This window comes from Egretta garzetta, unplaced genomic scaffold (assembly GCF_000687185.1).
Source record: "Egretta garzetta isolate BGI_Z169 unplaced genomic scaffold, ASM68718v1 scaffold50, whole genome shotgun sequence".
NCBI lineage: Eukaryota > Metazoa > Chordata > Aves > Pelecaniformes > Ardeidae > Egretta > Egretta garzetta.
In genome coordinates this window covers 3,521,085-3,532,264 of record NW_009258613.1, presented here as the reverse complement: position 1 = coordinate 3,532,264, position 11,180 = coordinate 3,521,085, and the positions used below count along the sequence as shown (strand labels likewise).

Below are 11,180 nucleotides of genomic sequence, written 5' to 3'. Positions count from 1 at the left end.
ATCCCTAAGACAGCTCAGACAGTGTTTCAAGTCCAGTGCATCGATCTGTAAAGAGATTACGAGGCTTTCTGGTGGGGTCTGTGCATGCTGCCGACTGTGTGGCAGGTGCAGATATCTGTTTAATTGGCAAGAAAAGGGATTTTCAGGCAGCTTTAAAATTTGTCCAGGGAAATTTGCAGCACAACCAGATGGGATTAAGAAGCAGGTGATGGGGCCACTTTTGTTGGCAGGCTTTGTTCTTTTTGCTTTGCAGATATCTTTGTGCTGATTGCTTCAGTGCCAGTGGTTGCTGTTGGGAACCAGGGCAATGTTCTGGCCACATCTCTCAGAAGCCTTCGCTTCCTTCAGATCCTACGGATGCTCCGAATGGACAGGCGGGGCGGTACATGGAAACTTTTGGGATCAGCCATTTGTGCACACAGCAAAGTAAGTGAGGAGCTTACAGGGGATTGGGGGAGAGACACTGAAGGGACAGAGAGGGGATGCACAGGTACAGTAGTGCTTTGGGATTATGTCTTATAGTTCAAGCAATAGGTTTGTCCTTGCAGCTTTATTTCCTCTTCCATTCTTGGAACCATTTCTACCCCTTCTTTTACTCTTCCCTACTCAAAAGTGGTGCTGGGAAGTGACAAGACAGGGTGTTCATTCCCACACTCATTACAACAGGAATTTTGCCTTTACACTGAATGAGAGCAGGGACATCCCTTTAACAGTGAAGTATGTTGAAATCTTTGACAGAAATGCCTCTGTATTTGCGACATGTTTGTAGTGGCTTCTCAGACTTGTCTGATCAACAGATGGAGCAGGACTCCAGAGGGATGGAAAGAGTCTGGCTAGCAGAAATGTGGTTTCAGAGGGAGATACTGGTATAATTTCTCTTTGGAAACATGGGTCAGGCAACACAAAGATGCAAACAGTGTGAACCCAGACAGACAAAATTGCTAAAATCATCTTTGCTCAGTCTAACTTGATGCTATAGTCAGACACATCCTGTCTCACACCAGACAGATACGTTGTGTTCCTTCATTTTCTCCAAACATTATTACAAGTTAAAAACTATCTGCATAAAAATCCTCAAGATGAGATTTCTCATCTGCACAGGGTGTAGAAAAATTGCAGATATTCTGTGCTACATACTGCTTTTTCTTATCCATGAATGACATTCCTGACATTTTAGGGGTTTTTGAAAATTAAAATGCCAGCTGGCACAGCATAATTAGACTTTGCTTCTTTGTAGTGGCTGATAGGGATACCCACCCTGCTTCATTTCATACCAACTTCTGTTTCTTCCCTATATAAACTTGCTACAAGGCAGATGGCACATAAACACTATGTCAAAAATGTTTCTCAGGAAACTGAGATCATGGAAGAAGTCTCTGTGCCAAAGACATTGTTTAGAAATTGTTTAAGGCTTCATTGTGTGGGATTTCATTCAGATGTTCCTTGTTTGATTCCCAACAACCACCCTTTGGACCTCTGCTGGCTGTAGGAGATAAGAAGGGGTTGCAAGAACTTTGCTTCACTGGAGACACTAAAGAAACAATTTTGGTAAGAAGGTTAGCCAACAAATTTCCTTCTGTGGTTGCACAGCAGAAATCAGCCAAAAAAGCTGACTTGTCTCAAGACTCAGTTATGAAATTCTCAGCTACAACCTTTTTTTTTTTCTTGCACATGCAGTTCTCAGAAAACAAAAGGAATATTGATTTTTTACCCACTTGTGAAGACCTTCACCAAAACAGTTTCTGCTTTGTTTCAGACATTGCTGGGATTTGAACTTGGGTTGCTGCATCTCCCACCTCAGTAGGATTAGCCACACACTCCACTGTAGTCACTCCCTCTAAAACAAGGAAGCTCAGGTTTGTTTTCACACAGACAATTTTCAAAGTCTGTTCTTATTGCATCAATTCATGGTGAAATCATACCTCAGAACCCGCTCTGATATTACTAGAGGAAAGAAACTGCGTCCTGCAGCCTTGGCTTTATGGAGGTAGGGAGATGGGAGAGCTGTTGATTTGCCTGCTCAGGGACAGAGCCCTGCAGCACCCCGTATCATGTGTGCAGCTAAGCCCTTAATCCAGCTTTATGCAGAACTGGAACTGCAGATTGCTCCAAGCTGTTCCCAAGGAAGATGCCATGTAAGGGCTAATTCTTGTAAATCTCTGCATTATTTCCCAGTAAGTGCTGAGGTGGGCTGGTCATGGACTGTGACCAAGCCAGCAGCGACAGCTCTGCTGTTAACCTCAGTGCTTTTCTCTTCTCCTGACGTTTACTCTGCCACTGTGGGTATTGAGACTGTTTTCAGCCCCTCCTTTGTCCATCTGTTTCTTTTGCAGGAACTCATCACTGCTTGGTACATTGGGTTCCTGACACTCATCCTATCCTCGTTTCTTGTTTATCTGGTTGAAAAAGATGTTCCTGAAAAGGATGCTAATGGGGTGGAGATGAAGGAAGAGTTTGAAACCTATGCAGATGCACTGTGGTGGGGACTGGTAAGTGTCTCCAAAAATACCTTAACCCCTTCTTAAAAACTTCATACCCAAGAGGAGATGAAGTATTGATGTTAAGGATTACAGTATAGATGCTGCTAAATTTGGGTGAGGAACATGTTACTGGTATAATATTACCAAAGTAAGGATGCCCCTACAACTAATTAAAAGAACTTACACCCCTGCTGATTTTCAGTCAGATGAAGGCCCTTAGATGCTTAAACCCTTTTCAAAAATCAGTCTGTGCCATTGGCTTCCAGGAAACCTCTCTTTTAGAGGAAAGTCTCTTTGGGTATAACTGCACTGCAGAGCCTATGCCTATGGGATACCTAGCTGTCATGACAGCAGTATCCTGCCTGTGAGAGATACATCCCTCAGAAAATGGCAAAATCAGAGATGGCCAAACTGGGAAGTGCTGTTGTCTCTCTTGAGGGACAAGAGGCCTTGCAGAAGGGTCTAGATAGATTGGAGCATTGGGCAATGAATAATGGAATGAAATTTAACAAGTCCAAAATGTCTCTGTGAAGGATAACTTAACACTTCTTTTTTGTCTTACATGCATTCCCCAAGAATCACTCAGGGAATGATATTCGTGGTACGATACTGAGCAAGAGGGACCTTTGATACATCTGTTCTTGTCTCTTCCAATGAAGAGAGAAGTATCGGTTTGCGCAGCTGCTCACTTGATCACAAAATATTCCTGCTACCTGGCAGACAAAATTAACGTTGATTTGCTACCAGTAGTTAGAGGAGTCTATATCAAGCTGTGACTAAAATTCAGCAGCATTTCTTTATTTACTGCAGTTCACTCACAAGTGGTAAGATCCCTCCCCACCATTATTAACCAAAAGGTCCCAAGTGTTGCCTAGAACACCTGGATATTTTCATGTATCTCAGACATTTAGGTAGAGCCTCACTGGTGAGAAAAATGTACACAGCTGCAAAGTAGCAAAGAAAAGGAGTAAGTTTTCACAGTCATCTCTGTTTTACACAGACTGAGACTTCAGGGAGAGGTAGCCCTGATTGTTAAAGCTCTGCAAGCTGTAAACTGGCAAGTCCCATTCCTAGCTGCGCACTGATGATGGGCAGGAGACTCACTCTGCGTGCAATGTCACATGGAGTTTCCTCTCACCAAATGCATCCTAAAGAGACAGCTGCTTCAAGACTAAATTTTTTCTCCCTGGTGCAATCCCTCTGGACTATGATGCCATTACAAAAAATTGGTTGGCCCATTGTCAAGATACTATTTTAAGAAGTTGTGCATAAGCACCCATAGAGCTAAGAGAGTTATGCAGGTTTCATGGTGGCATTTAAAGCAGAACTGTTGGCTTTGTTTTCTCATGGGAAGTCCTGCTCATTCTGCCCACAGATCACCCTTGCTACGATTGGATATGGCGACAAGACCCCCAAAACATGGGAGGGACGGCTGATTGCAGCTACGTTCTCTCTAATTGGAGTGTCTTTCTTTGCTCTTCCTGCAGTAAGTACCTTCCCCCTCCTCTGTTAGGCACAGCCCAGTGCTGTGCACTTGCAAAAAGAAGGTAAAGTGATCAAAACTGACAGTGGAATCAAAATCCCTTTTTAAGAATTGATTCAGACACTTGGGCTGGTCTATATCAGTAAATCAAAATCCTTTCTTCCCAACTCTGCATAGAGCTTATTGGGAATAATATGTGACCCCAATACTCCTCGAACAATCTGTGGCCATTTTCTGAGGCAGTGCTTGTTGGTAGAGGACAAAATTGATCCAGCAAGTGAACAGTCTGGGAAATCACAGAACAGTTCATGAGCCTGTACCCTGTCCTGGGTTAGTTTACTGGTATGACATAGCCACACAAGATCTGTTTTTAAAGGATATGGGGGCTGTTGTTTTAATAATTAGGGTTGGGCCCATTTTACCCAGCTCTAAACACTTGCAAGCTGGAGATCTACATCTGAGTGATCATCACAGACCAGTGGTCACTAGAGCAGCTCTGCAGAGCATTTCATGTCACCTGTTCCCCTTCCTTCCTAGAGATCTCTGACACCACCATGGAAGTGTTGTTTCTACTCACTAAGATTAAGGGGAATTTAGATAGCAGGCAACAGTACAGGTATTTTTGATCTGGCCAGGTGAATCCTACTGCTGAAGAAATTATCTATATATTTCTTTTGAAAGTATATTTGTTCTCTTGTATTACCCAGGCCAAATATTTTCCTTGTCTGCAAAGTCCTCAGGTAAGAATGAGACAAGATCTGGGTGAGATGGACCGAATAGCAACAGAAACAATCCCAAGTCCATATTTTAGGATATCTTGCTTTTAGATTGAGGCTTGGAAAAAAATTCACAGAGGATGGGAAGTCACACACACCCAAATCCAGAGTATGGTTAGCATAGCTCTTTTATCACACAGACACAGTTTCACTCTACCCTGAGTGGAAAATAACATACCACCTGGACACCTGCAGCTTGGAAAGGCAGTAGACATTCAAGAAGGCTGTTGAGGACCTTAAAACGATTTGCTGTGGCCCGTGGCCCTTGAAAGGATCATGACAAACTCATGTCTCATGAGCAGAGCAGTGAGAAAGGTACGCTGTACCATACAAGGTCCCACGTAGCCATATTCATCTCCACCTACAGACCTGTTTCCTCTCATTATTAATCCATTTCTTCTGAGTAAGAAATGTCTAATATCTTGCATCACTTTTTGCTTTCAGGGCATTTTGGGCTCGGGGCTGGCACTGAAGGTCCAGGAGCAACATCGTCAAAAACATTTTGAGAAAAGAAGAAAGCCAGCAGCTGAACTCATTCAGGTTTGCAGCCACTTATCCCCTCCTTGAAAAAGCATTGTGCATGAAGACTGCTGTGTCATGTTAACAAGGGCCACTGCTTCCCCCCCTGCCCAAATTCTCATTTCCCATTGCAGGAGGTGTGAAGCTGTGTTTGTAAAGGAGTCAGTTTTTCCACATTGAGCTAGATAATCCAGTGGTCCTTGCAGTTTTTGAGGAATCTTTCGATTCCCAGAATATCTTTCAGAAGAACAGTGTCTTTAGAAGGGTCTCATCTGCTAGCTTCTAGAAATCAACCAACTTCTGCATCAGTGCCACAAAATCACAGAAAACAAGCTGTCAAAAATGTATTCTTTCCAAATTCCAGGTTTTGTCAGTTCGCTTGAGAGAGTGCTTTTATGTGCAAACAAAGTTATGTTGTTATTGATGTGAAAACAGCAATAGAAGTAACGCAATAAATGGTGACAGTTTCAATCAAGGCAAATGACATAAATAGTATGTGTGGTTTGTAAAAACTGAAACACCCCCTGGATCTCCTGTTACGTCACTGGACGATCAGAGGATTCAATGGGAAGAGACTCCTTAGCTCACTTAGACTTCATTTATGATCTTCGCTATGAATTCACAAAATTAAGCTTAAAATTACTAGTCTAGGAGCTGACAAATTATACAGGACTTACTCTTAGTAGGTGTGGAGCACACCCTGATGGCAGTGAAGTAAATGGCAGCATTTCCACAGAGGGACAGAGAAAATTTCTGTGGTATCAGATGAAAGCGTTGGTGCTCAGGACTGCTCAGGATGAAACTGGTCCTCGGAAGAAACAGACTGAGTGGCATATTATGCTGTTCTCATTAAAAACACTCCTTAGCAAACAGAAGGGGCTGCTGGCATGAGTGGCAAACTGAGTTCATCTTTTAAAGCATCTCCACTTAGCAGGTAGCTAATTTAGCTACAGCATTTCTTTTAGGTATCTGCTTAGAGAATTTTGATTGGAATGCTGAAATAGAAAATTGCTCAGCAAAATTTCCTCTGATGGTACGTTAGACAGTAAACTAGCTTAAGCAGATCCAGAAATACTGGGAAAATCCAGCAGTGCTTGAAACTCTTTTAGACGTAGCAGGCAGGAGAATAAAACCAGTTTAGTCAAATGTAGTGTCCTGTTGATATTAATGGTTCTCTCTCATGTCCTGCCTCCTTTAACAGCCCTCCCAGATCACAATCCAATGTCAATAAATTCTTCATATAGTGACACTCATTTGGTATGGCTGATTAGTAATTAATTTCCAAATAGTCACTCAGGTGCATCATTATGTTCTTTGAAACCACCTGGCTGCTGTCAGCCTGGGGAATATCTTCGCCTAACACTAATTATTTCCTCTCCCTTGTAATTCAGGCTGCTTGGAGATACTATGCTACTAACCCAAACAGGATTGATCTAGTTGCTACCTGGAGGTTTTATGAATCAATTGTGTCATTTCCATTTTTCAGGTAAGTGCATTGTCCACCTCCCATTGTCCACCTCCTGATGATAATTTTCTGTGAAGCATGAGTCAGGATACGAAGCATAGATTTTATATATATCGGTGAAGCTTTTGTAGGTAACAGAGAGTTGCCAGTTAACTTCCTGGCTGAGATTGAAAAACATGCTCTTTGGCTTCTGGATCCTATTCTTCTCCCTTCCCCTGGTGGGATATATTAGGGGCACATGGATAACTCCATCAGTGGCTCTCATGTTGGTATTAAACAAGGGAGAAGGCTGCCTTACCGTCAGCTTCCTTTTGTAAGACTCTGAAGTTTTTTGCCCTGGAAATCTCAATTTCTCCCTCTGTAATTTTTATCCTGATAAAATTTTAGCCTTGGATTTCAGAAGTGCCTGTACTTCTTGCACCTTCTATCATGTGGTTGTGCATTTTAAGACATGGGCTATGCTGAAAATTCTTACTTTTCCCTCTTTAACTCAACTGGCCTGAGAATTGTGTTGTTCACCGAGGTGGCCATGGCATGTGAACATAATCAATGCTTGTTAAATGCTTGTATTTTGGTAATATCAATTTCTCAAGAGAATAATTCAGTGGAGGACAGCCAAAGCATGCTGTCTCCCACTGAAACTATTAACTCACTCAAGGTTCATAAGGAAACTTTTTTTGGGGTCATGGTTTTATTTTAAACACCACTTCTGGGTCCAGTGGAAAGCATTGCATACAGAAAGACATTCAGACTTAATGGACACTTACATGTTTATGGATATGAATCTGGCTGTTCCTCACTTTTCTTACCTATCAAAAAGGCACCTTCCTCACCTTGAGTTCTTAATATTTTAAAATGTTGGACCTAGGAAAGCCAAGACTTTTAGCCATAGACTACCAGCTGCTAGTAATGGGCATTACTTATCCAAGTTTATGCTTTAAACTTTCATTCTGGACTTGCTGTTATGTCTCATTCTGACAAAAAGTGCCCTTAAACTACTGCTAAGCTCAAACAGAGCTCTCCACATGCAAATTGTGCTCACTGCACGAATACTGCAGCCCCAGCTATTGCTCGAAACTGACTTGAAGAAGCATTCTAGGCTCCTACCTTCACAAAGAGAAAATTACAAATATTAACTCTTCTGTGTTTTATTCACAATACATTTATTTAGGATTGATTTCACTTAGGTCAAAAAGGAAATCTCCAAGAAAAAACACAAGTGTTCAGTTAAGGCTCAGTACATTTCTTTCCTTCTATTTATCCCTTTTCACTTTCTATCTATTCCCACATTATCCATTACAGAGTCATTTCTAGAGGGTTTCTTGACCTCAGGTTTTGTTCAGAGAATAATTCTCAGGCTTGCCTGGAGTCTAGATTCATTACTGTGACTTCAAGCTTGTTCATTGTACATAGGTTCTTCTGTGATTCAAATGCGACCTGAAATTTAGTAGGTGTTTTGCAGACAAGGTCCTGGGAGAGAGGGCAAGGGAGTTCACTTCTCACCAAAGGCTAAATTGCCAGTCTAAGCAGCACAGATTGGTTTCAGCAACCTATATCGCTTTCTTTGCTTTATGGCCAATTGAAAATGTAGCTTTTATTCTGCTGTCAGTTATGGTCACAGAACAAAAGAGGTATAAAACAGTAGGAATAGATTAGAAAATTCTGTTTAAAAAAATCTGTTGAATTTATTATGTAATTCTTCTCTCCTTGCTTTCTTGTAATGCTGCTTCTCTTCTGTAAAAGGAAAGAGCAATTGGATGGTACTGCCAGGTATGTAGCTGCCATTATTATAGCTTTGTTTTAATACAGTTATTGGAGGATGCAAGTTAAATGGTTCTTTGTGGAATCATGACCTGTTAACCAAAACATGCTACTAACACCACAGGTAGTCATTAAAAATGATTAACCAATCCATTTCCTAATTGCTTGCTTTTTTCTCAATTTAACAACACAGCTAAAATGCTAATCATACAAATGCAGTGTTGCTTGCTAGTTGTGTGTAAACAGCTTTATTGTTTGTTATGATTAATCATGGTCTCGATTTCTCCTGCCTGATCCATGCTATGGAGCCAAGGTTTAGAATCCAGGTTGTTCTGGGGTGAATTTAAAGTTCCACTTCATCTTATTGCTCAACAGTCCTGCACAGAGCAATGTTGCAGTGTAAGGGATCAAGCCTGTGTCAGTTCACCATATGCAAAGATTTCTTGATGATAAGTACTAAGATGGATGGCTAAGATGGATCAGTAGGATAGTTGATCTCTCTGGCAGGACTCAAAAGCTATGTTAGGTTTGAGGCCTTGGTCTGAAACAGATGGGAAAGCTCCCAGTCACTTTGGGGAATGTACAAGCAAAGAGAATGAAGGAACCATTGATTCCAGGGAAGGAATCATTGATCCCAATACTGGTCAGTCATTGAAGACTACAACAGAGCAGTCATTGCCAGTCAACTTGCAAAGTCTCAAATGGAAATTATATATTTATAACCCCCTCCAGCTAAGTTGCAGATTCAAAAGCACATAAAATAATTCAACCTTTTAGGTTGAAAATATGAAAAGCTTAATTCTAAACTGCTATCAATGGATCACCCACAATGAAAGTCAATAGCAATTAAAGGATAAATAGTTCCACAGACTCATGCTGAAGCTATTTCCATTTGCATCCTTATTTACAGTGGGGAGAAAAAGAGCAAGAATTGTAGCAAAATTTGAAAACTGTTAGTCAGAGGTCAGGCCTGGGTTCCCATCCCTGGCCTGATGAAAAGTTACCTTTTTGGGTTTTAGACATTTCATGCAATGCGTGACAGCTTCAATAGAGGAAGCTTAAAAAAAAAAGCCCAACAATTTCACACTTGCTGTTCTCCTATGATTTTTTTGTGTTCAACCCTCCTTTAACAGAAAAGAAAAACCTTTCACAAGTTTTCTTATGATACAGGCAAGTGCTGTAGTGCTGAATTATTGGGAAAAGATTACTTCTTCCTCCTGCCACCATCGTCATGAGCGAACCTGCTCCTCTTCAAAGATTGCCATGAGCAGTCAAAGAGAGTCACGGGCAAGCTCTGTTGCATTAATGTAAATTTCTGGAAATTTTAGCTATCTCCAGCATTGGCAGCAGCTGAATTTTGGCCCTTAATATGTAGGAGAGAGCTTAGGAACTAAAATCCTTTTGAGTATGTAACTCCATACCATGAGCCAAAATGTGTTCTGACTCACATGTGGCAGCAGATTAAAATTAGGAAAGTGAATGATTGCTGTAGTTTGCTGCTGGTTACAGCCTCCCTAGAGAAGCTCTTGCACCTGCAGTGATAGAACAGTTCATGGAGTAGCTTCTGAGTTACTGTATCTTTCAGGCCAGTAGAAGTCGTCATTTTCTGTTGAAGCATTGGATTAAAACCTGAGAAGTACGACTCACAGCTCAAAGTCTTTAAAACTGTAATCCCAGGGCCCCTCATTCTAGCTGGATATATCTTGCTTTTATGTCATTACATATGTAATGACCTTCAGCAAAATCATCAGTAAACCTGCATTGGAGCCTTCCTGTTAACAGGAATGTGTTTACGGAAATAAGCATTCAATAAGAGGGATTGGAAACCCTCCAGGTAAATACAAAAATGATGGCACTTGTGGGAGCATCCACTGACTTCAGTAGACATGGGACTAAGCAATAAAATTCAGTTGTTTTGACAGTCCCACCTCCCATCTCTCATAAACCTCTTATTTACAGACCAGATAATAATAATAAAAAAATTATTCTTCCTCCTACAATGATTTAGTAAAGAAAGTATTACTTGTATTCCACTGCAGTTTGCCTTTAAGGCTGTATTGAAATAAATAAGCAATAAGGGAATGCAGTCCTAGTGGAGAGAACAGCCCATAAGTGCACTCAGCCTCCAGGTTCTTGCATCAGTTAAGTACTTAATGAGAAAGCTGTAGTAATAAACTGCATTGTGTGAACTGTGGCTGATACAGGAGAGAGAAGATTTGGTCCAAAGCTTTCCCAGATGAGTCAGAAAATGTAACTAGTTAAACTAAAAATGAGGCCTGGCTGTGTGAAAATTTGAGGATGGGTAGTGCTCTAAGTGGCAGGGTTTCTATCCTGTGGTGCAAAAGCTCTTTAGGAACTCCAGAGTGGTAGAGTCGAACTCTGCGACAGATCCTTCTAGGATCGCTCCTCAGAAGGAGAAGCTGGCATCATGACAAAGTCACAGCTAGATGCAGCTCCTTATTCTTAGACCATTTAGGAAAAACACAGGGAAGACAACAGAGTGGAAGAATCTGTTTCAGGAGTTGGATCCCAAGGCAAGGCTGCAGGGAAGGCCTTGTGATAGTAGAAAGGTGATTAAAGTTTGGCAGCAGCCCAAGACTTTATTGAAGCTCCCTTTAAACTAAAATTGTGAAGATGTGAGATATGATGGACTGCCCTTGAGCTAGATAGTAGGCTGGGTCCTCTAAGCAGTAAAG

General features: G+C 41.4%; 1 protein-coding gene across 1 annotated transcript in view; it reads left to right on the top strand.

Moving 5' to 3' along the window:
• KCNQ3 (potassium voltage-gated channel subfamily Q member 3) overlaps positions 1-11,180 on the top strand; it is a 43,096-nt gene that overhangs the window by 13,402 nt on the left and 18,514 nt on the right. Inside the window, exons 4-9 of the mRNA XM_035903436.1 lie at positions 254-426; positions 2,334-2,489; positions 3,856-3,966; positions 5,184-5,279; positions 6,650-6,744; positions 8,467-8,493. Of these exons, the coding sequence (XP_035759329.1) occupies positions 254-426; positions 2,334-2,489; positions 3,856-3,966; positions 5,184-5,279; positions 6,650-6,744; positions 8,467-8,493 (658 nt within the window). The remainder of the gene's footprint in view (positions 1-253; positions 427-2,333; positions 2,490-3,855; positions 3,967-5,183; positions 5,280-6,649; positions 6,745-8,466; positions 8,494-11,180) is intronic.